The sequence below is a fragment of the Lissotriton helveticus genome, chromosome 11, assembly GCF_964261635.1.
Source record: "Lissotriton helveticus chromosome 11, aLisHel1.1, whole genome shotgun sequence".
NCBI lineage: Eukaryota > Metazoa > Chordata > Amphibia > Caudata > Salamandridae > Lissotriton > Lissotriton helveticus.
In genome coordinates this window covers 789,237,621-789,264,093 of record NC_136072.1, presented here as the reverse complement: position 1 = coordinate 789,264,093, position 26,473 = coordinate 789,237,621, and the positions used below count along the sequence as shown (strand labels likewise).

Here is a 26,473-nt window from a genome sequence, read left to right as displayed (position 1 = left end):
AACTGAATTGCGCATCACCTGGCAGTCAATAATGCTCCAAACATAAATGATAAACATTCGCATCCGATTCTTGTTCAGCTGGCCATTTTAAATGAGGAGTTTTTTCAATTTTGCAAGAAACTGTCTAACCAAAAACACTCTTTTTAAATAAATAAAAAAACATCACGATCAGCACCCCTGTTTTTCTTGCAGACAAGCTCACCATCCCTGGTGGTTCTTAGCACACCTGCAACCAGGACACCATCAGATTGCAGACTAAGAAGTGTAAAAAAATTTTTTTTTAAAAACATTCAACAAGCAGCTAGGATATGGGACAAACTAATGTGTCGACAAGGACCATCCCAAAGCTGCTCCAATTTAGGAACCAGTTGACGACATCTCTTTAAAGAACACTATATCACAATGAAGTAATCGTCCAAAATCTATCTCTACCACTCGTTCACTTTATGCTTCTCTATGTAGTGTGCTTCGCTGTCTTATGGCTAGGTTCATGTTATAGAAATACATATACATACATACATACAGGAATCCACAGTAGAACACACCAAAAGAACGAAAATCAAGGTTTTTTTTATCACAAAGATTAACTTTATTACATACCTAATACAATTTTTAAAAAAATCAAAAATACACAGCCAAAGGCCCAGGTTGCACATGATTTTGCAAAATGATCTTGCTTCCGACAAGAGGTATGGCATTCATCGCCACTTGACTCTCTTTCTACTTCCACTCCGTTTCCCACATCCCACCACACCTTTTATAAGCATTCCCTCTTACTCAAAAATTCATGACAGTGGTTGGTCAGTCCCTATTTTTATGTCAATATCTTCACAATGCATTCACGGAAATCCCGTTTATTGGGCACCTCCTTGACCGCCATTTTTGTATCACAAGCAATTCACAGTTTCTCATAATTACAGTATTACCCAGGAGCCCTAGGTTCTCATTCTGTTTTATTTGGAATTGCAAAAGAGCATTCGCCACCGGAATAAGAGGTAAACATGAAAACTTTGGATTAAATGGAATACAGGAGCAGCGAAATGGAAACCCTAACATTGTAGTGAAAGGTGCAAATACCTTTCTGGAGGGTTGAGTGAATGACCGTAACATTCATCTTCCAACTTTTCATTTCCCATTCTAAGGCTAGCTCCCAAATCATGATACTGAACTCAATGAAAACGGCGCAGCTGTAGCACAAGTCGGTGGTGATGCAATCACCATTTAAACACATTGCAAATAAAAGGGAATTCTGGTCAAGGAATCAGATTCAGAGTGGGAATTTCCATGGACGTTTAAAGGAGCAATATTAGGGTCATATGGACTTTCACAGTCTGAATTGTTTAACTACCAACTTTTCAAATTATGAATTATTTTTTTTATATACTTGAATGTTTACTAAAAGAAATGCGGAGAACCTTTAATGGGAAAAAATAGTTTAGTACTGTTCCAATTTCTAGACCAGACAGAGTATTCTAGGTAAAGCTGCTCCATTCCTTATGCATCAGTCTCTTCTTCAAGACTAGGGAATGGAGGAGCAGTGGCTTCACACACGTCACCATTTAGGCATCAGAACTTCCATTAAGGTGCTACAAACCAGAGGCAAGCAACTAACCCCCTTTCTTTTTTTACAAAATGCAGTTTTCACCAATTCATCAAGTACCACTGTTACCACCTGACAAACTAAGTAAAAAAATCAACTATTTTAAACATTTCTGCTAAAAATACTGGGAATTTAGTAAGCGGGTTAACTAGCTGTTTTTGGTTTCAAATTCATAAGAACTTGAATCAGGTAGGATCTCTTCCAGAAAAGAGGAACTGATTCCATAACACTTTACTCGGAGAATAATGATGCAATATCTAAGTACAGGCTTCAAAGATAGCATAGCCTGTCCCATAATATCTTAAGGTTCAGAATCCAGCCTAGGTATCTGTAAAATACAGGCTGCCAACTTACCACCCCTGTGTTTAAAGAGGCCCTCACTTCCTCTTTCTCATCTCTAATCATAGACGAGCCACAGTGTAAAAAAGGCTACTAATATCTGACACGGTCTCTGGGTTTATTCCAGTTGGGATATTACTAGAACATCTTATATTTATTATGAAAAGTAACCTATAAAAGGACTCCTTTAAGAATGTTATTTTCTCAGGAAATTGTTTCCACTTGGGAGTGCCTACTACATGAGCCTTAACATAACAGGTTCTCAAACATTGGCATAAAAGTTCATTACAATGAGGGGACAGTTGGCCTGTTGAAATAGGTCCTGCAAAAGCAGGGAAAGTGGTATTAGTCCCTATACGACATTGTTGGAAGCTTTATGTTGTCCATCTCACTCCATTTAAATGTCTGCAGCACTCTGGGAGACTTTCTACAGTTTCTGAAGAGTCTCCTGGAAGTTCTACAGAAAAAGTATTCACAGTTGTAAATCTAGAATAAATAAACTGTTTATGGAGGCTGGGAGTTTTAAAGACTAAATAGAATATAGAGTGCAAGAATTCTACAGCAAGACATCTGCAGAGGAATATAGAATTTTATATTAAATATGCGAAACAATTATCAGTACCCTCCTTGTTTTAAAGGCCTTCCTCGGTCTCCTGCAGCAGAAGACTTTTTAGAAGCATGGGAATTTTGGCTCGTTAAGAGATTGAAAATTCATAGCAGCAGTAAACCACTGCATAAACCGAATGATTTGTTATGGTACAAGGACACAACAGGTGTAGAATATAGAGAGAACACGGAGAGGCTGTACTGATACACTTGCACCAAAAGAGCCATAAACTAGTTTCTGACATCAGGGTAGCGTGTACATGGAGCATCAAGGCTCACCATCTTAACAGTAGGGGTTCTTCTCATGCCTAAACTATAAAAACAAAAACAAAAATGTTCATATAAAGTGACCCCATTCCTTGTGTGATTTAGCAATGTAAGACCGTGCTTTCTTTACACGTTGCCTTACATAAAAAACCTCACAAGTGTACTACCTGTACAAGTGCATTTTAATACGAAAGGTCAACAACAGTAAACTAGGAATTAAGTGTAGCTCTTCTCATACTTTAATAGGCCACTGACACAGGACTTGGGAGGTTATAAATTTGGAAATGAACTAAAGAAATACAGCAGTCACAAGAAAATTAACTTTTTTTATGCTCGATTGTCCAGTCACCAGCAATTTTATTCTAGGGGGTAGAATTTTCATTATAGAAAGTTTTACGGCACAGCAAAAGAAATTACCAAACACCACCAAAGCAACTCCAAAAATTTACCAAAGAACATTAAGTGTCATAATTATGTTCATAGATTCCATTTTTTCTAAAAAAATAAATATGTGGAACATGAAAGGAGTTGTATGTGAAATAGTCACCCCTACATTGCTGTCCGTATGCCCAGTTTGAAAGCAGGACGTCTAGAGCTAGCCATCATTTATCCATCTAGAAGAGAATCTATGTTACTCCAAGTGCCGTAAGTACTCTACCAGCCCCAGAAGGACAGACATCATTGGTAGTAAATGTGCAACAAAGATCCAAGCTAATAAGGAAGAAAGGTCAATAAATGAAATATTGTAGGGAATAAGGTCTCCAATTAGGGGAAGTACACATTTGTCAGGAATTTATTTTAAAAATAGCGGGTGGGTTGGAATCGACTGGGATCATACAGCCTAAGATGTGCCCAGTACTGACCCAATTATTACAATATTAAATTATTAAAATAATAAATCCATCTTTAGGTCTGGTGTGCACTTGATAGGAGTACACTCAGCTGTAGTTATTAAAACATCAAACTGGAAGAAGGATTTATACAGGAATGTAGGAAGTTTATTAATACCACTTGGATTAAACCACAGTAATTACTTCGGCAAACTTTGGTCAAATAAGACAAAATAATCATTACTAAGAAGATTAAAAACTGCTAGTACTCCCTTCTCTAGCTTTTAAGATCTAAACTTCAAAATCAATCCACAGGTGATTTCCCTTCACAATGCAATTTACTTTTGTTGGTTCAATTTTGTAAAGAGAAACATTTTATATGTAAAAAATGTAGCCCTTCAATGGCTCTAGTATTTACAATTCAATTTATACCTGTATAATCTTACCGTGGTCCCATTGTTTGCTTCTCTTTCTTCATTCAATCCCCCAAAATGCCCAAACGGCTCCAACTTATTAAAATAAAATTGTGCCTCCCCCACTTGGTTTTCAAATGTAAATACATTCTTAACGTGATTTTGAACAGGGCTATTTATGTATGCCTCTAAAGTTATCATCCACTGCTATACGCAAGTTCTTAAAAACTCAGCAGTGTATGAAGATGCGCACAAAAGTTTTGATGTTGGCTTGAAAAGGAAGACCAGTTTGATTAATGCAAGATGAGGTGTCCAACAGTTATCGCTGGGTCAAGACGGTATAGTGACTGTGATGCTAGTGGCCACACTTACTATACTATCAGATCAGCACTTTGTGTATGGTTTTGGTCACATTCTAGATGAAAGGAAGAACTATCTCAAAAAAGTTACCTCTAAACATCTTTTCTTTAAGTTTCAAACATCAGTGGTGTGCAAAAACATGCCAGGGATGATGTGGGTTGGCAGGGAGGCATACAGTCCCCCCTTTTAACAACTGCCTTCTTAATGTGAATGACTACAATAGAATCTTAAGAATCAGTTAATTTTACAGCCAAGTGTGTTGGAGAAATATGGATACAGGCAGTATGTGAATACTATGTGATCTCATCTACACCATCGTCAATAAAATGAAAGTGGTATGGGCAGTATTTACAAAAAGAGATGAGTTAACCCTTACTTTTCGCAGAGTGACTCGGAACCACTTTAACATACATTGTCACTTTTCATGTATTTGTCTCACCGAGCTTGGCTGGCCTTAATTGCATACTAAAGATCAGTCATTTTATTAAGCCTCTCCAAGAAATGGAGTCTACTCATAGCATCAACAATACTGCTTAAAATTTGACAAAATAAAATGAAAACATTTCCCATCTGCAAGCTCCCTCTGTACCCAAACATGTGCACCCAATCCCACACCAAAGCCACCAAATTACAGACATTCTGAGTGTCGTTGATGATACAAGGCAAACTGTGTTATCAACATAACAATCAAAGTGCATGACATTGGACAAGTAATGATGGATCCCATAAATATAACAGATTTGGTTTATGAAAAAAAAAAGACCCAAGCCAAAAGACACGATACGAGGGGAGTTTTTCAGAATCAGCGCAATACAAGCCAAATTTCGTATATTCCATTAACTTCAGCACCATGTTTTCTACCTTGAAGGTAAAAATGGAAGTACACAACCACTGCCTCAAAAGTCATCACCACACGGCCACAGCCAGATCAAAGGTTGAGACGGGACCCTGCACACGTCCATGATACATGGCAGTTCTGAAAGCTTTACTCTGAAAAGTAACTTCTTAAAACAGCAGATGTGATAAACCAGCAGTTTGCTTTTGGATTCTATTTTAAGTGGGTGTTTGACATCCATCATCTTCTGCAATTGACCTCTCCTCTGTTTGTTGCAACGATCACTCAATAAGTTCCACGTAGTTGGCAGGGAACATGCCAAAGTGGCCATCTGGACCATAACCACGCCACCAGCCGTCGTCAATCATCTCAATATCAGTGATGATGTTATCTGGGTCGAAGGAGATCTCTGTGTCATCAGCTACGAAAAAGATGTAAAAACAAAATGTATGTGGGGAAACAGATAAGTTAATTATATGCATAATAAAGTTACTGGTCTAATGGTAAATGAGAAAATTCTTGAGCAGCCGAGGACTCTGAAAGCGTCAGTAAAAGATCTATGCTGCTCAACAGACTACTCCTTCCAAAAGAAGTTCAGAAGCAAGGGCTCATTAAAAGAAAGTCCAATATACCCCAAGGCGTTTCGCATAACAGATTATATATATATATATATATAATCCCAACTACAGAAATATAATGCAAAAAACATTTCCCTTACTGTCTACTTGTGAAAAATTGCAAAAGGTTTTTCCAAAACCGCCAGTCATTGCTTACCGCAGAGCTCCAAATTTACGATCTCTTATTGTGAGAGCAGAACTTAAGCAAGCTGTAACAAATCCAGGGGTTCATTTCTGTGACTCTAAAAGGTGCATCACGTGTGAATACCTTTTACAAACATCATCAGTTACTAGTTATGTTACCAGAAGGACCTATGCAATAAGACAGCATCTTACATGTCGCTCAACATGCATTATTTATGTGATTCAATACCAACGACAAAGCTGTAAAAAACAATATGTAGGCCAAACAATGAATGAGCTCCGCACACGATTCAGGAACCACAAATCAGCCATAATTAATAAGAAAATTGACCAGCCTGTAGCCAATCATTTTAACCTTGTGGATCATTCACTATCAGATTTGAAGATTTTCCCCGTGGAACATGTCTCAAAGGAAGAACTACTGGACTCCAAGGAAAACTTCTGGATGTACCGTTTAAAATCATTGCATCCAGATGGACTAAACATTACTGACAACACATCCTGATTACTGCATATCTCAAGAACTCTCAGGACTGCATTGATTCCACATTCCAAATGGAATCTTCACTCATGATGCTTTTTGAAAATTCAGCTGTGTCATCTGTGCAGCCACTGAGCTTACCATCTTGAAACTACCTGAGGAAGGCGGAAGCTGAAACGTTGTAGTGGAAATATATTTTTGTTCTTTGGTGAATATATCTGTTTGAGTCACTTCTTTCTTGGATATTTTATTTCTTTGTGACTCATTGTATCCTTTGGGATCCAGATTTTTGCCCTGGCTGGCTGTTGTTTTCTTGTGATCCTTCATCTTCAAGTATATATATATATATATATATATATATATATATATATATATATATATATATATATATATATATATATATATATATATATATATATATATATATATATATATATTTATATATATATATATATAATCACAATCCTTGAACTGCCACTTGCTCGGCAACCGAACAGAACAGACCACAACGTGGAGTATTTTGCAGTGTCTTTATTGCAAAGTTAGTGCATCCATAAATCAAAATAGAGAGTGCCCAGCATAATTGCAATCTGTTATGTGAAACGACTTGGGGTATATTGGACATTCTTCTAATGATATATATAAAAAAAATACCCTTTCAGGCATAGAGTGACGAATAAATTATGCAAAAAAAGAAGCAGAGAACTCTGGGTAGTTCTCAAGTTTAGGTGGAATGCAGCTCCTATATAGAGCACTCTCAACACCAGGGACACTCTAGATCTGCTCACCTCAAATGTCTGCTTTTCTATTAAAGTTTTTAAACAAAGGATTAGCACAGTGCTATCCATGCAGAGATAAAAATGGACAAAGTCTTTTGCCATTTCTACAGCAAAGTCTTTAAGCATAGGAGCACAGTGCTGTCCTTGCCGAGCTGTAAAATGACAAAAGCCATTTATCACTCCAGGCACAGTATTACAGCTTTGATTTGGTAAAATACCAACTTAATAAAGTTGGATAATCTAGAATTCAAAACGGACAATTCTATCGGACCTAACCGTGAGCTGTAAATCGTCCGGTAATCTTTATGTAAGACGCAATGGGAGTCCTTTTGATATAAGGTATTGACAAAGGTGGGAGAGAATGTAAAAAAATGTAATATAAATATATAAAAAACAAGGAAAAAAATGATGCTAGAAACTTTGAAACATAAAATTTTATTGATGATATTTAAAAACTACAGTTCCCAGCGCACTTCCGGTATTTTAACAGGAAGTGATGCAATGACTCCACAGTTACTGGCGGACCCTCCATAGAAATAGGAGTGGCTTAAGCTTTTCATAGTATTAACCGTGAGCAAGCTACACGTTTGTAGTGAAACGCGTCGGATTGAATTTTTTACTTATATGCTGGAAATCACTGCGAATAAAATCTTGGGAAATAACGGACTTTGTGAGTGCGTACTCATTTCCTTAACAAAGGAGGTGTGATGGATAATTAAAAGCAAGGCTCTGCTAAGGAGTACGGCACCGGTAAAGAGAGCGCCAGGGGTGTGTGTGTGTGTGTGTGTGTATATATATATATATATATATATATATATATATATATATATATATCAGGAACACTTTTGAAATGAGGCCACAAGAAGTAAGTAAGCTTCTTTTATTATTTATCGCTGTCATGCAAGCAGGCTCCCAGTCAGGAATGCAATTCAATAATGAAAACGCCAAACATGTTTCGGGAATAGCCCTTCATCAGCAGCGTGGTTAAGAGGAAAAGAAAGCCCAGTATTCACGCACTTTAAATGAAAAGTCCCAGCCCAGGTGGGCGTGGCCACTGCCAAGGCCTTCTGGGATCGGTAGTGCATGAGAAGTGTTCGCCCAAGTGGGTGCGCAGAAACTACAGCGGGCCTATGCAGGTGGTTGATGTCTGGTACGGAGACCCCTGCGGCCTAGAACGACTCTGGATTGGCCTGGCTGGTGCGAGTTGGCTGCAAGTGGTCGGGTGCCTCTGGTGTTGACGGAACTTTGCTGCATTGGGGTGTGCGAACGTAGCACAGATTACCCGAGTGTGTGGCCTGATTGCTCTGGGGCTACCACACTGCATTCTGGGGTCGCCCGCTGCAGTGGAACCTGAAGCTGGTGTGAGTGTATAAAGCAAAGCCCTCTACATGGCCCATTCTGATCCACAGGCTAAGAGTTTATTGAAGTGCTGTGGTGAGTGGCCAATATGGGGAAATATAAAGATCACAGGCCAAGATTCAATTTGAACCGAGTTAGGTTTCTAAATCCAGAGACAAACACTACAGACTCTGGTCCTGAGTCCACATACCCTTCTGCAGATGGAGAATTAAAGCAAATCTAAGCAGCTATGCAATGTGGTCTGCGAAAATAGATGGGAGGATTGAGGCCCTCTCGTTCTCCATGGACAGAATGGCAGAGAGGCTGGATAATCACAAGGAGAGGCTGAACAATGTAGGGAGAAGAGTATCTAATACAGAGGACACAATTAATGTGGATTCAGAACTGCAAAAGAAAATGGACAAATTGCTGCACACATTGCAAGCAGAAGACCTGGAAGCACGTTCCAGAGGGAATAATATACGTTAAGTGGGAGTGGCAGGATCCACCAATATAGGCAACATGGAGCAATTTGTTGAATGTATTCTCGTGGACATGTTGGGCAGGGCTATTGAACTACAGGGATGGGATGAGAGTCTGCGTAAGCCAAGAGAACTAAAAGTGTCGCGCTACGAGGGTGCTGAGCTGTCCACCTACCCTGACTTCACATAAGTCCAGGAAGCTTGCTGTCAGTTTGTCTAAGTGAAGAGAAAGAAGATTGAGAGTGTAAAATATAGAGTAAAGCATGATGTATCCCACTAAGCTAAGAGTCATCTCGGAAGTGAAGGCCCATTTCTTCACAGATCCCAAATTTGTACTCCAATTCCTGAAAACGGAACGGGGGAGTGAGGGGCAAAGGGAGCTCCACCAAAAAAACCTTCAACGATGAAGAGGACGCACCGGATACAGAGGAACAATAACAAGCTGGTTAATGCCTAGGATACCGCAGGACGCTGGATAATCGAGCTGAGAGAGTCGGGGCATGACATAAGATGTGGGTACTTCTCACTAAATATTGCCCTTTCTACCATTACGTTGATGCCTCAAGGACACAACCAAAATGGTTGGGAGGGGGGGGGGCCCCCTCTCGCTTGGACCGGAGATTTTGGCAAGACTGTTTCAAGCTGCATACAGCAGGAACTCGGTACACAGACGGGTTGTCAGTCCGGGGTGGGAAGTATGGTTCTGCACCCGTGGAGATTACTAACCTGGCACACGCTGGCTCCTTCCAGTTATCCGAGACGGGAGACGGCTGGCCTTTGAAAGGGGACTATACATGCTTATCTAACTGGAGTCAGGCATAAGTTTGAAATAGGGTTATGAGAAGACGGACGGGACCGGGAAGGAGCTTGAAAGCCGGCAACATACACCCCCATGTGTGCTACACCACGTTAAGATTGTAAATTTTTCTATTTTTTGTGGGGGAATCGCGAGGGTGGGAAGGAGTGGTGTGCTATATGGCTGTACGGAGTTTTGGTTTGTAAGGCGTGGGAGGGGCTAACAGGAAGCGTGTTCTTTTTCTGAGGTTTTATGAAAAAGAAATTGATTGTCTGGTTACTCATTCCTGTAAGAGAACAATGAGGGTGCAATACAGGATACAGTACATTCCTGGTGACGTATGTTAGACAAACAATCAGGTTCACTGCTGTACTCTCCGCGGGCCTCAATTAAATGGTTCACCTGGTTCCCGGTGGGACAAGAAAAAGGCTTAAGTCTGCCCTGCGTAAAATGGGGATAATGAAGATGGGGGATCTTTTTCAGGACAGGGTTGAGGGGAATGGGAGACTACTCAAGGTACAGAACATCCACCTTCAGCTCTTACTCGCTATCATTGTTATAGGGCCAAGTACGCACTGCGTGACTGAGGGACGCGCTGTAGGAGACCCTGGATATGCCAGCGCTTACATCTCGGATTAAGAAAAGCACCCCTGTCACATTGGTAACAACACTATATGCTTATGTGCAAGAAGCACAAAGGCCAGGCAAGGCAAAAGCGCGGCTGGAGTGGAAGAGAGACCTCCGCAGAGCCATGGACGATAATGTATGGTGATATTGTTGCTCCAGGACAAAAGAGATATTGCTCAATGGGTAGCACTGATTAATACATTTTAAATACATAAATCGTTTTATTACACTCCAGAGAGGTTACCCCGATACAGATTACATGATACTGCAGAGTGCCAACGGTGCTATGAGAGTGAAGCTGGGTTTGTACATACTGTCTGGTGTTGCCAGAGGGTGCATGAATTCTGGGGAAATGGTTTTCGAGAGTTGGGAATTATAGTTAGCTCGCCCATAGAGATGGATCTGATGCTAGCTGTACAGGGTTATGATAAGGAATTAGATAAGGCGGTCAGAAAGCTAGTTGCCATTGGTATGCTGCTAGCTAAGCGGCAATGGGATGGACAAGGGGCCCCATTCTGACACTTGAGAAATGGCGTTTGGATATGGTATATTGTAATGTGCAATCCAATGTACTTAGTGAACTCCTGCAACCTCTATCGAACCCCATTTCAGGTATATTTAGTGAGCAGAGGCACGGAAGAACTGGGGGGGGGGGGTAACAAGAGCAGATATAACAATGCTTTTGTGCAATAATAGTAAAAGTGTTTATGCCTTGACTGATGTTACACGCTTAATGGCTTAAATAGAATACCGTGCGGGAGTGTCCGACCCATGTTGGACTGTGAGTAGTCCATCATACTATGCCTGTTTAAGCACCCAGAGGGTTTTACAATCTAGGTGCTTGTTCTCTACAGGCTGTATTGTACAGACTGTGTGGAAAACATGCCCAGCCTCCCAGCCTCTCTGAGCGCCGAGCCACAGTGCTCAGATTAATCACAACGCTGCTGTAAGGCAGCATCATGATTGGCTGGGAGAGACCGGGAGCCTGGGTGCTTCAGTTCCAAAGAAGAAAACTGAGAAGAGGCGGCAGCATTGGCATTTGCAGCCAAGCCTTTCTTAATTTTTCCCCTACCCCCCCAACCACCACCACTGTCCCCCACCAGCCGCCACTGGAGTCTCCACAACTTGTTTCACCTCAATTCTATGGGGGACCCTCTATTAGAGGTCTCCTCTTTCAACCTCTCCCATGTAAACACAGCACATGGTCTCCTGCCAATGTAGATCTCATCCTATTAAAAAATCCCACTCACAGGTCTGTAATCCATCTCCTTAGGCTGCACAGACTATCTTGCTTCACCTGTCTCGCAACACATCCACTAAGCCTCCACAAGAAATTACCCAAACTCTCAACAGCCATCTCTAGAGCCCTCAAAAATATGTTACTCTTCCATTGCCATGGTTATGCTTTCTCTCAGCCCAACAACCAGTGCTGAATTGATCTGAATTCCACTCTCTCGCTGACAAGCACTCTCATATCCCAAAGCACCCTGTTGTATACAAGATATAAATACCCTAATAAGAAATCTTGAGAAGATTTTCCAATCACTCTTTTGAAGAGGTGGCGGGTTTTCGAGAGCTTAGAACACTCCAATATATTACATTGACAAAGCCAAATACTACTGTACCAAGACGTCAATAATCTGAACATTGTTCAATACAGCTAATCACTGCGCAAACCCAGATCCCCTGCTTGTCATCCCACACATGGTCACAAAATGCACCAATATAAACAACTTCACTGTTATGCCGCATCCACCATGGAACTCATTGCAGCCTCTTTATTGATGACCTAGTTAACAACTGGAGGATGATCCTAGTCCTTCCTCCCATGTAAACAGCCTCACTCCAGATGCAAATGTGGGTATCAATAATTCGCTCCTTGCTGACTTATTCCAAGCATACCAAAAAAAAAAAAGTAAAACTATGTTGCTATCCAAAAATCTCCCCGTTCACCTAGAGGACCTTACTAGTTACGAATTCAGCACCCACCACCAGCTCTTGAATACGTTTCTAGAAAGAGCAACGGCCCAGAAAATCCTAGGCAAGATTGACGGAATCTATAACACAGGTCATTCATAACGGCTAGAACATCACAGAGAAGGGTTAAAAGGCCTCCTTCTCCTCACTACCCGTCCAGGATCCTTAGACATGCGAGTTATTGGGTACTACTCACGCCCCTGTTCATCCTGTACATGTTAACTGGAGTACCATTACACACCACAGCTTCGCTATTGATCTCTACTTCAAATTCAAAGATGCATGTGAAGAACTCTCAGAAAACTAGCTACCAAGTGTCCTATGTCAGATCAAACCCATCAACCAAACCAACAGCTTCTTCCATTCCCTGTATCAAGTATTTATTTGCTCGCACTTCAATGGCGGTGCCCAAGATTACAGGCCTTCCTGAGTTCACCTTTACTGAAGGCCATCTTCTACATTGCCACACACTACATCACTATCCAGGTGGTACAAACATACGATGTACACCTTCTGGATAGTCTCTGGCTCATTCTTTCTTACTAGGTATAATCGATCGATGTGCAGTTCATAAGTGAGTGTGTTCAGGTCTGTGAAGTGCCCTCACACACCCCAAAGGATGTCATGCTTCATCATATGGGCCTGCTCCTCGTCAAACCGGCGCTGCAATGCAACAACACACAACACGTTCTAGTCATTCTGTATCATCCACCAATGCCCTACACATCAGTAAACAGGCTAACTAGCCAATAAACACAATACCAGATGAAAACAGAGCTCGCTAAGAGAAGGAAAGAAAATAACTGAAACCGGATAATTTCCTTATAAACTTCAAACATGTAGAATGACCACACTTTTCGGTCAATACTGGTCCTTACCAACCATGTATTCATAAAGTTAACACCGCTCCTAATTTCCCCTACCTTTCATCCCTCCACCTGACTCTTTCCAACATTCGCGCCATTTGTAAATGCAAATACATTTATGTAGATGATCACATTTCTTTACCCAGCTTATGTAAAATTCCATCCAGGGCCCTGTATTCCGCAAGCAGCATCACACAATTACGGTCCTGTATGAAGCGTTCTGCTTCTATTGCACTTAGGCTACATTATACAAACTGCTCCAATAAGATATTATAAGAATGACAGTAAAGTTACCCCTTAACGGTTGTCTTTCATGCGCCAAACCAGCACATTATATTAAAACAAATCTAGAGTTTTTGAAGGAATAAATGGTGGGGTTAAAAAAGATACAGAAAAAGCACAAAAGAGAAGACGAAATAGAGACCGAGGGCAAAACAGTGTGCGAAATGAGACAGTCGCATCGTTAGAGAAAAGAGCAGACAAAGGTACAGAGGATGGGCGTTTTATACATGAGACAGCCAAGATGTTTAAATAGTGAGAGAAGCGTCAGACAGCACTAAAGTAGATTACACAGCGTAAAATGACACACAGTCCTTACCAGCCTGATAGTCATAGAGAGCCCTGGCACACAGCCCCTTTCCCTGTAGGTATTCTGAAGCACTTTCATACATGGTTTCTGCTGCAGCCTGCACCTGGACAGGACATATACAAGGAACATTGTAAGGCAATTGGGGGGGAAAAGAGTGAGAGAAAAAAAACACACACATATATATATATATATATATATATATATATATATATATATATATATATATATATATATATATATATATATATATATATATTGTTTTCTTCTTTTTTTCAACTCGCTTCTCTCAGCCAAGACACATAAAACACCAACCTGTGGAGGCTCTTCATAGATATCAGCAGGTTCCGGGGGTTCCTCATACAAGTCATCCACCTCATCTTGCTCATGCTGCAACTGCGTGTTTCGCGCTGCTGGGTTTATTGGCTGCGCCCCATATGCATCTGGTGGGGAGAGGAAGGAGTCACAATTTAAGTCAGAGCAAACCCTTAAAATTAAGGGGCTTGCTGTTCCTTTAAACTATTATCTTCACCCGAAAATAAATTTACAGTACATCAACCTTTGCCCAATCAGCCCTGGACGAATGAGGCATGCCGAGTGCAGTGCAAAACTACATAGAGCTAGGAACATCAACCTACACTCTGGTATGAAGGTCATATTATGGTCACACTTTAGTTTATTTATTTATTTATTTTTCACATTTTTAAAGCGCGCTGTTACCCGGAGGTGTCCTGGCACTGAGTGATCACTAGTATGCATGCACTGAGGAATTAGTGTGTAAAGAGCCACGTCTTTAGGGTTCTCCTGAATGACAGCAGGTCAGATATCTGTCTGAGGCTCAACGGCAGCGCGTTCCAGGCCTTCGCCGCACCCAGGGAGAAGCTCCTGCCCCCCCCAGCGAGCTTTCCTGACTCTTGGGACTACAACCAGCCCCTGCTCAGCTGACCTTAAGGATCTTGCAGGCTTGTACCACTGGAAGAGCAGTGTCATACATTGGGGGCCTAGGCCATGCAATGCCTTGAAGATCACGCAGAGCGCTTTAAAAACTATTCTTTTACGTACTGGTAGCCAATGTAGCTTCACCAGATCCTGTGCTACCGAGGCAAACTTGGGTGTACCCGTAATCAGGCGGGCTGCTGCATTCTGCAGGATTTGGAGTTTGATTAGCAGCCCCTGTTGGGCATTCAGCAGGAGGCTGTTGCAGTAATCCAGTCGGGACATCACCAATCCTGTTACCACGGTCTTCCTATGTTCATCCACCAGAAACTGCAGGACTTTCCAAATGGTTTTTAGCACATAGTGGGTTGCTGAAGACAGTGGTTTAATTTGTGGCCTGAAGGACGGAGAATCGTCCATTAGTACACCCAGGTTTTTGACCTTCGCCACCGGTGAAGGGGGGGGTCCCCATTTCCTCTGGCCACCATCGTGGGGACCAGAAGTTATCTCTGCACCCAAATAGCTTTAGGGCCTAAAATTTCAGCAAACCAATTGGGGACACACACTGAATTAGTCAAATCAGGGATCCTGGTATACTGAATCTCCACACATCTTTGGACCACAATAGGTTGTACCTTGTACCTACTGTACTCTTGGTTGAACATCTTCCTTGCCAATATCCATTAGTGTTTTTTTTTTTACTGATGCTGTTTTTTGCGAATAGCCTGTGAACAGTTAGCAGACTCGTAGGGAATTTTGCATGCTACACACCATTACAAAAGGAAAGCTGTTCTGTTCATAATTATTTGAAAGTTGCTGAAAATAAGTTCTTGCCTTTTTCCAGTATCAATTTCCGAAGAAGTACTAGACACAGCATTGATTAATCAGAGTATCTCATATATACCGCAATAATGTATCTATGTAGTTCATCAGAGGTCCATCCTTGCTAGAAATTACCATGCCAAAAGCCACTGTATTGCCCCCCACCCCCGCCCACCCATTCCACAGGAGCCAGGATAGTCTGCAGTAAGTGATCCTATTTCCTTTGGCCTATAAGAAGTCTGGCTGCGGCATTCTGCATTAGTCTCTGCATTGGCAACCAGGTATATACTGCTACTGTAGTCCAGTTTGGATTAGACCATGACCACTGAAATGTAGTGTATAGGCTTCTCGAAGGTATGTATACATTTAAGTAATGTTAGCTTTTAGAAACATGCCGAAGAGAGAGCAGTCACTTTTAGTTCGAAAGGGAGCTGTTCATCCAAGATAATTCCTAGCTTTTGAATCAGATTAGGGGGAGTAGGGCGAGCAACCATTCACAGATGCTAATCAGTGATGTGCCATTCTGACGCCTTCTTGACTGCAAGTAAAACTACAGTAAATGGGATGAATATGAAGAAGCTCACTGTTATACAGTGTTTGAACAGTGGCACAGGTAGCACGCAAGAAAGTTAGGATCACTGGTTTGCTACCGTCACATTGAAGTCAGTACATGACACTTAAGTACATCAGAGTTTTTACATCGCAGACAAGTACCTCAAGATGTTTTTAGTCAGTACTGCATATCGCAGGTAAGTAATATTTTTTTCAATGGTTCACGTAACATTAGGTATATAAATTTATATATTTTACATTATGTAACGAACTGCAGTGGTATGGAATTTTAAAGTTTTACGGATGAGCAGGGTTAAGCAGTAGAAAGGGGTTCAGGGACGGGTAGCATTAAGGGGTCGTATGAAGGTTTTTAGGCTTCGGGATGGTAGAATTGAGGGGTTGTAAGGGATTTTTCAGGTTCAGAGATGGGTAAGACGGGGGAGATATATATTGTAGATATATAGGATGTACCCTAATAAAACTAATTAATTAAAGGGGGTTTGAAGGTTCACACACACATTTATTAATAAGAGTTTACCCCCTATAATATATATATTACGCACACATTAAAAACAGGGAGGTAAGGGAGTTTACCCCTCCATTTTCAAAAAGATTTGAATATCTTTACCACAAGCTTAGATTGTAAGTAGCATTTAAAACCCATATACATGGAACATTTTGCGCCAATATGTCAGGAGGGGGCCAAGAAAAAAACAGGGGTACCAAAATATTGATTTCTCATTTGAAGTCCCACAGGAAATGTTACCCTATGATATAAAAAAAACAGCTGAACAAAATTGCAACAAATTTGGCAGACCATTAGAACTTTACTCAGAAAGTGTTATTTAATGTAAATCCGTTCAGCTGTGTGCGAAATTCACTTTTAAAGCAATGCTTGGTGTGGTCTTGAATGGATTAAAAAGTTAGCTATATCTGGATGACTGGTCCACATATTCCTAAAATAAATATAAAACATTCGGGATCTCTAAATCAGTAGAGGTAGATTTTTATCCTGTAGGCCTTTTTGGTAATGTGGGCCCAGTACCACTCCCGCAGTACTGAGCAATCTGACTGGCTGCTAGCAAACCAGAGAAAAATGTTATGGGTGCCATACAGGAATCTGAGACTTGGTCTCTTTGCCCTAAAAATGATACTTTAAAAAAAGTAGAAGGTTGCCAAGTGGGGGCACCCTGACCACCTGGCACTTTTTGCGGTTGGAGGGGCCCAGAGGGACTACAGTTTTTAAACAAATTGTGCCACGGGTACATCAGTACTACCATGGGACCCAATGTGGCCTTCCCATGAGGTACAGTGGTTCTGTTCACCCTAATGGATTTATTTTCTGAAAGACATCACATGACCCCCAATTTATTTGAGGAAGAGAGGTTGACAGTTATGCATTTGCCACTGGAAGAATACTGGTGCCATGCCCTATGACAACACTCTATAGTTTGGTCAAATACATTACACATATTCATGAGAAGGGCACAATGACCTACAACCATAGTGCCATGCCTAGAGTGCCAGTGAGAGATAAACCAACTAAGCAAACCTCTGCTATTCCACAATATGCAAGAATATACAATGCCACAAAATCTTCAGCGATTTTCTGGGAATAAACATCCACACCTTCTAAACATCCTTGCAAAAAATAATTTGTCCAAAGCACTGTATTACAACTATAAAAAATTGGCATGTGCCCAGATATCCCAATTTATTGTCAACAGAGCTTTGGCCTCTCACACATTTTTGGGATCAGGCTATGGCTTTAAGCAACAACCCACCTTGAAACATGCTTCAGCAACCCACATCAGGTGTGTTCAGCCTTTACTTTGTTTAACATGGAGTAATAGTGTTGCACCCCAAACCTTACTGGTTTGTAACCTGTGCACCATATAACCTACAACATGTACAACCACACTAGCCTCAAGGGGTTAGACTACTTTCACTCTATGTACCTACATGTGTATACACAACAATTCTATGCTGTAGTGTCTAAGACTACAGATCCTTTACAAACACATTTCTTTATTAAAATGATGCAAGGGTTTTTGGAGTAATGTATGACGGATGATGTCATTTGAGATGTCATCAGTAATATCACTGAAGATATTTAACATGAGTGATTTGATGAGGTGATAAGTCATAGTTAATGCATTAAATTATATTTATGTGGATTTTAGTGATCTGTTGTGTTTTTAAATATTAGGTTGTATGTCATGTCAACACCTACCTATAAATCTACTTTCAGCTAATTTCTAGGGTTTCCAAGCCAAGATTTTGTAACTATAACTTCACTTTAATCTTTGTTTTTCTAGTGCTAATATATACACATATATATATATAAAAAGGATTTGAAATAATACTTGCCATCTAAGTTTCAATTTAAAGAAGATAATCACGATGTGATTACCGTGATGTAACCTACTGCAATGTATCAACATGTGACAAAACAATTGCATCTGCCCACTGATGGGAATGTCAGTCGTTACAAGCTGAAGACAGGTTGAGAATCATCTGCGTACATATAGAATTTTACATACATTTACTGAAGGAGGTTGGCCAATGGTAATGTATATGTTAAACAACATGGGTGAAAGAATGGCCCCCTGATGGACACAGCAACTCAGGGCGAATGAGGATGAGAACAATTAACACAAAGAGACTGTGTTCTTTCAGAAATAAAGGAGGATGAACCAGTTAATATCTGTTCCCTGGCAAAGAATGGAGAAAAGTGTGTTTAAGAGGGTATACTTGTTAGTGCTGAATGCAGATCACAAACTGACGAGAATGAGTACCCCAAAGCTACCTGTGTCTATTTCCATTCCTAGAACATTTAGAGTGGATAGTAGTACCATTTCAATACTATCACCTCAACAGAATCCTGCTTGATAAGTTTTTAGAGACTCCAAGAAGCACTGAAAATGAGATGCCACCACTTTTTCTAGACATTTGACAAGAAAAGGGAGCAGGGAAATAGGTTTCAAGTTTGATATTCCTATTGGATCCAGATTAGGCCTTTCTTTTAGCAAGAGCAATGACTGCTATTTTCCTAATCCGTAAGAATTCCTTGTAAACAGTGAGCGGAGTAAAAAAGAGACTTAGTCAAGGAAGGAGCCAGAGCAGTTGTGGCTTTATGTATCACAGGTTTAGGGCATGGGTCAAAGGGAGACCTAGATGGTTTAGGCCAATATAACATCGATTAGGCCGGATTCTGCTACGGCAGCCAATGATTCGGATTTAATCATTGGTCCCCTTGGTCCAGAGGATCCAGGGAACGCAATGTTTGCTCTGATTCAAATGGGGAGTGAATCATTTCAATCTTATGCCAAAAAATAGAGTCAAATAGTTTTTGCGAGGGGTTTAAAAGAGAATGGAGGCAGTGTGGATTGGTAATCTGTGCAGCTATGTTAAAGAGGGCTTTAGAGGAGTTTTAAAGCTTGGGTAATATGGTTGTTATAGAAGGCTCTTTATGCTTCTTTTAAGGCAAGGGAATGTTGTATATGACTATGGCTCATGCTCTAGGTTCTATATTCTGTATTCCACTGGCAACTGACGGCTGAAGCGGAGGAGGAAAATTGACTGTAGTTGGAGGTTGAAGTCCTTTCTCTGGAAAAAAACTTTTTTAATTTTCTACCACTTACGCGTCTGGATTCCTTATTTCTGGTGTACTTTACTACAGAAATATTCAGATTGTTTAGACCGCTAATGGTCCTGTAATTCCGGGGAGTCCGCCATCGGTCACGCTCATTCAGTGCATCTAATTTGAATTTCGGGGTTTAGCAAATCTGTGGAAAACCAAAGACCACGTGAATGTAAAGTGGGGTGGTGGGTGAAAAGGGACTGAAGTGGGATTAAAAAAAAAAATCTATAGAGTTTGAAATATACTTTGGTTAAACTTGGAGATTAAAGATACAGAATCAAAAGTACGCCAGCTCAAAAAATAAATCTGCAAATAAACATGAAAATGAGCTGTCAAGGTTTTGCTTATATATGGAAGCCTAGGTGAGCAAGGAAAATATTTATTGGAAGAGAGGGTAAGGAGGATTCATAATTTCAATTGATGTACAAAAATGACTGCATCGAAACACTGGATTAATATAAAGAAAAGTGGACAAAACCTGCCTAAATAAATAATAGTATCAAGGAGATGACATGCTCCATGACTAGGTTGGTGCAACAGCTCTAGACCAGCCATGTGGAACATAGAAAGAAAGATCTCAGCAGTTCCTGAAGGGGTTTAGGTCTTTAAGCAGAATGTTAGGAGTGTAGGTAAGAACAGAATTACATACACAGTCCATTAGGTAGTTTGATAATAGAAGAGTTTGATTTGTGGTATACATTAACTAGGTGCACTGTTGCATGGTGCCAATCTAGTTAGCGTGTCAAGCCTGTTGGTGCCAACATCAGAGAGCTTTCTAAACATTGCATCAGTAACAAGTCTCAATGCAAAAAACATTTTTATCTTGGGGATGGGAGAAAATCAAAATTTTCACTGCACATCTTTTAAAAGTTTTTTTTTTTTTTTAGATGACCAGAGAGAAGCATGTCTTGTGATCCCTTTGTGGCTGGAGTTCTGACAGGAAGATCATCTTTTTGGGACAGAGACAGTTGAGAAAGGGTAGGTTAAAAGGAAAGAATACTTTCACTGACAGCACATTGAGTGAAATTCTTCTCTCTGTGCACAAACGTTGATCTTGCAGCAAACCATTTATATTTTTAAAAAAAAGGAAGAAACATGGATATTTGAGAGACTGCAGTGTGGCTTTGAAACTAGTGCAACCTTTTCTGGGTAGGTCCGGTGGCTCCTCATACAGGTCATCTTCATCTTCTTGTTGATGCTGTGGCTCTGGGATCCGGGCTGCAGGCTTCATGGGATTCACCACATATTCATCTGGGGAACGTGGGGGGTGCAAATCAGTATGAGTTTAAGGGGCATGTCAGTTCATTGTATTTAGTCATCCCTACACAACAGTGCTGTCTTTATTCTACAGACTGGCTTGATACTTGATTTTCCATTACTTACCACTCTATTACCGCAAAGCAGTGACTATTTAACTCACAGAAGCCAGAAAAGAGAGCAGCTGGCCGATTCTCAGTTACCCAGTGGTGCCACTATGGCATTCATCTTCTCTTAGTGGTAGTTCACTTAAAGCAGTTTGTGATCAAAGGTTGGAGTTCTGACCTCTCACCTCTGAGTAAGGAGAACTTGGATACCTTCTGCTGCTATTCTGGCCCTTCTCATCAAAGACTCGCTTCTACATCCAAAACTGCCATTCTCACATTTTTGCTTTATAAGCAGCAGGAGCTCTGTTATCTTGAACTGCTAATATGGCTAAATCACTTTACATAGAGTAATACCTGCTCCCTTGATATATAGTTGTTCCTCTCTTCTGTGTAAGTAGTTAGAAGTTTATCGTCTCGTGCTGCTGATCTGACTTCAATACAAGGCTTATAACCGAGCAGTAGCTCCAACATCTCTACTTTGAAGGAGTCATAGGTTTGACTTCTCCACATAGCAGGAATTCCAAATTCTTTCCTTTTCTACTGTGAGCAGTAAAAGTATGTTACTTTTGAGCTGCAATCTGGCTGCTCAGACTGAATCAGGCTCCTTTGAAGGATATGAAGGCGCTGATCAGAAGGAGGACTGCACGGACACGTTAGTGATCGAAGAAATCTCGCTCTTAGGGTTTTTGAAAGGTGTTCCTTTAGGGGCATGAACAGAGCATTTTAATTACATAAGCAGGAGCCCTCTAGCAGAGTCAACAGAGCAAATCACAGTTCAAAAATTGAAATGATTAGCTGGCTAAGTCTACCTGAAACATGTTTGCTACTACCTTCTTCCTGTATGGATTGATCGAGTGGCCTGTTTGCACTTTATTAATGTGCGATTTCCTATGAAATGGAGTGGGTTTGTACAAACGATAAATTCCTGCTCTATACCAGATGGGCAAGGAGCCAAATTTGCCATAATACATCCAAGATGGGTTGTGCAATTAGTTTGCTTAGCTAGTGCATTTCCTCTTCGGCTCGGTTTTTTTTTTAGACTAGATTCAGTCAAATGTCTATGTAAGGATTGGGTAAGCCTTGGAGAAGTTTTTTTTAGCTACTTAGGATGACAGTTTTTATGTTTGCCTCAAGACTGCATGTGATGAAGCAGTTCTTGAAGCTCTCTGGCTGCCAGCGGTTATTCATTTGTGACAGCACCGGGAATTTGTGAGAGAATCTGGTGGTACTACAAAGTTCAGTTTACTATATTTGTGATCGAGTTTGTTTTATTTTTCAGCATTTAGGGGTCTATTAGGATGGCAGGTGGATCGCCACCGCCCTACCAGCGGTGGCGATCCGCCCGCCAAATCACTCCGCCAGAAAGCCTTTTACCCCCCACAACATTAGCACAGCGGTGGGTACCGTGGCAGACGGAAAGACCGTCCGCCGCTTTTCTGCCGGTAGGCAATAGTCTCGATTGCCTACCGGGCGGAAAAGGCCCATAACATGGTGGCGGTGCCTTGCAGGCACTGCCATCCATATCATGAGGAGGCATTTTCAATGGCTTTCCATGGCAGAGACTCCACCATGGAAAGGCATGCAGAGTTTTCTTTGGGGGGCACGATATGGGCCCCCAGGGGGGTGGGGGCCGCACTTGGGGGGTACCCATGGTACCCCCCAACATTGGCATGCACAAGGTGGCAGGTACCGCAGGGTGCCTGTCACGTTGTGCATGCCAATGCACAACATGCATATATTGCATTGTGGCGGGTGCTGCTTACAGCACCGCCCGCCACAATGTAATATATACGGGATGACACCGCGGCGGTGGCATCCTAATTGGTGGTCCGGTACCCCCGCACCACTGGCAGCCGGTCCCAGCACAGCTAGGGTGGCGGGCGGACTGAAGTCCGCCTGCCATCCTAATAGACCCCTTAGTTTGTAGTGTTTAACTAAATTGCCCTTCATTATGTCTGAGACAACTAGCATTATATGAAACACTAAGGGACGTCGAAAAATTGTCTTCCAGCCCATTAAGGTGGAGGCCCGGTCTAAACCTATTCCTCAGCAGAGGCCTCATGGTAATGAGACATCACCACTGCTCAGGGAGGGCATTTTGGCTACTGTGCTTCTGCTAACATGGAGGAAGCACTCCCACAAGAAATGTAATACCATGCAGCTACCCCTTCAGGGCAGCCCACTCAGCCTCATTTTTGTTTTACAAAAACAAACCTCCAAAATGGGTGAAATGTTTCTGTGAAACAAAAAAGTGATGTGCTTGTGATGTAGTTTTCCCTTGCATACTGGGGACACCTCGGTCTTCTCCTGCCTGGGTTTCCATGTGGTTCATGGGGAACTCCTGCAGGAAAAACCGACATCGATATTTCCCAGGACTTTGTGATGTGCGTATATATCTGTAATAGATGGGCCCTCTACCAAAGGCTTCTGATGGCAGAGCAAGCTTTGAAAGTTTAATTGTTACCACCCACTCTAAATGAGGAGAGGGTACCACAGGTCTGGTGGAAAGGGGACTGGCTCATTTGCAGCATTCTCCTGTTCTACCAACCCCTAAATTGTGCTTTTTGTCTTTTTCTATTGTTTTATTGCTTAGTTCAGTGGTATAAACAGCTGTATAGAGTGTAACCAGACTCATGTCTTTCTTTAAAGATATCCATCTACTTGATTGTCCTGTACAAAAAATGAATTCTTGCGATACATTGCGTAAGGGACCATTTACTGTGTGCCAGTTAGAACAGCATGAGACACCACTTGTTAAATGATTTTTACTATTCTACAGTTAAATATGGTTACTTTACTGTTTTATCATTTCGTTTTGACCACACCTTTCCTGATGACTAAGAAACTCTTTGATCGATAGGGACAACCTTTGTGGGATACTTTTATGAGGAATGATCAGTCAAAGCTACACCCCAAGGTTCAGCTCAGGAGGGCCTTCTGCTAGATTAGCAACATGGTTAATTTCTCAAGCCTAAAGGACGTTGAGGTCAGGGGAATTGGAAATGAGATCAGGGAGTTACATTCTGCACCTATGCTCTACTACAGCTTGCAATTAGCTGCTGAGGAGTTAAGGAACAGGCTAAGTGGATATAAAGTAAGCATGATAGCTCTTAGAGCATGGGCAATTCTGCTGCTGCCTGCCTACCTCTAGAGACAAGGGGTAATAAAAGCAGTGTAAAGAATATTAAAGGTCTAGGCAAGGGTAGGTTTAAATCTAGTGGACATCCATATCACCCCCTGAAATGTGGGGCTCTCTCACGACATCTTGAAAGATTAGAGATAAGAATTTCAAACTAAGTACCTGGGTGCCCTATGTCAAAAGTACATATCCCCTTGGGACTCTTGCCCCTGTGCAAAACCAAGAGGCACCAATAATTTGCATGAAGGAGCTGAAAAAACATGGCCATTTAATAGGACTGGAGATAAGGCTTTGTATTTAGTGACCTTTTCGTGTTGGCTCCGGGGGTTCCTCATACAGGTCCTCCTCCTCCTGTTGCTGTGGGATCCGGCCTGGGGGCTTCATGGGCTGCACCTCATATTCATCTGGGAGGGTGGAGTGGAAATCAAGTTGAGCTTTTCAGCAACAAATTAGTAATCTTAACTACTTCATCTATTCCAATGAACCCCAGTGTGATTGTTCCTTGTGGGAATCAGGGACCAGACTTACTCTTTCAATGATCCCCAATTTGCCTTCGCCATGAGGCGACACATCCATTGAAGAGGAGACAATTCAGTTATATTTACATTACCTTTAGCTGAAGGTAGAATTTCTCCCCATTAACGTCAAAATAACTTTTTTCCTCCACTAGTCATTGGAGAGATGTTACCATGGGCAGAGTTTCTTACCTCACTACTTTATAAGCAGTGGGAGCTAAGTTCCTTTGGGATGAAGATTTAATCTTCCCCTACTGTAGGCAAGAAAGTTATACAATGTACGGAACTGAGAGTGTAAAAGATCAGTTATGCGTGGAAGAGGTGGCATGAACGGCAAGATGTCAGTGACGTGGGGGAATGAATCAAACCATCCATGTGTACAAGGAATAACAAACACTAATTGTACAAGGTCAGTGACATGAGGCGAATGATCATGGTTTAACACCATGTGTTTAGTCCTGGGACCACTGTATGAAACAGGGAGCTGCACCTTTTGCGACAGGTGGCACCTGCCGGACAGCTGGACTCACAGGCGAGGCGGTGGGCTCAGGATGGCTGCTCTGCTTCTGCAAGAAGGGACTTCGCAATTTCCCTGGAGGACACAAAAGCAGCAACAAACATGGCAGGGTGGACACACAAGGCATACGTAATGAATTATAGACATTTCACACAAAAAGAAAACAAAATACAGACTTGGGCATGCATGAGGCACACATCCAGCCCAGAGACATGCTTTCCTGGTCTACGTTGAGGCACACATTAGAACATGAGGTGGCATGCACACAAACTAATGTGAATAGCAGCACTTCAAAGCAGGATTAGGATTAGGAGCACACGCAACAAAGAATTTAGCACATGCACACATTCCATTGTTCGATATACCTGCCTCGTTTGGGGATTCAAATGTGCATAGACGTGACAAGTGTATAATAACAGCCCTAGGTCTGATTCTCGAAAAAATACACATTACTCACCTTAGTTTCTATGGTACTCCTGTTCCTTCAGTGCCACTTCAATCATATACATGGAGCAGTCACTTAAACCAGGAGACTATGAGAGCAAATGCAATTGCACTTAACCAAACTGAGCAGAAGCAGAGCAGTGAAATGCCCCCTCAGTCTTAAACTTACCCACACTACACCAAACAGCCTCTTGAAATTTTAAGCGCAGTTCAATATAGAAGCAGAATGTGGGGATGGACAGTGGGTCGCATGAATGAAGAGACTAAAGGTTCAGAGGTTGATTGACATCGAAGTCAGATATCACTTTAGGGAGAAACTTAGTGTGAGTCCTCATGACTACCTTGGAAGCATGAAATACAGTCTAGGGCTCCTGACAACACAGAGCATGAATCTCACTCACCCTGCGAGCAGATGTTATAGCCACAAGGAAAGCCGCCTTCCAGGAGAAGTGCTGTAACGAAGCCTTATGAATAGGTTCAAAAGGCTCCTTCATCAATCTAGACAGCACCACATTCAGCTCCAACGGTGGCGAAGGAATCCTAATGGGAGGAAATACCTTCTTCAAACCTTCCAAAAAATCTTTAATAACAGGGATTT

At 41.5% G+C, this 26,473-nt stretch overlaps 1 protein-coding gene across 7 annotated transcripts in view; it reads right to left on the bottom strand.

Moving 5' to 3' along the window:
* Positions 1-565: 565 nt before the first annotated feature.
* The window catches only part of DBNL (drebrin like), a 100,682-nt gene continuing 74,774 nt past the window's right edge, over positions 566-26,473 (bottom strand). For 2 of the 7 annotated variants that reach the window (XM_078666740.1, XM_078666741.1), the window contains 6 exons: positions 25,405-25,506; positions 24,705-24,803; positions 21,037-21,147; positions 14,259-14,386; positions 13,956-14,049; positions 566-5,671 (listed from right to left, as the gene is read on the bottom strand). In XM_078666740.1, coding sequence (XP_078522866.1) covers positions 5,532-5,671; positions 13,956-14,049; positions 14,259-14,386; positions 21,037-21,147; positions 24,705-24,803; positions 25,405-25,506 — 674 coding nt within the window. In that variant the 3' untranslated portion in view covers positions 566-5,531. The remainder of the gene's footprint in view (positions 5,672-13,955; positions 14,050-14,258; positions 14,387-21,036; positions 21,148-24,704; positions 24,804-25,404; positions 25,507-26,473) is intronic. The other 5 variants (XM_078666743.1, XM_078666745.1, XM_078666742.1 and 2 more) reach the window with 3 other exon arrangements.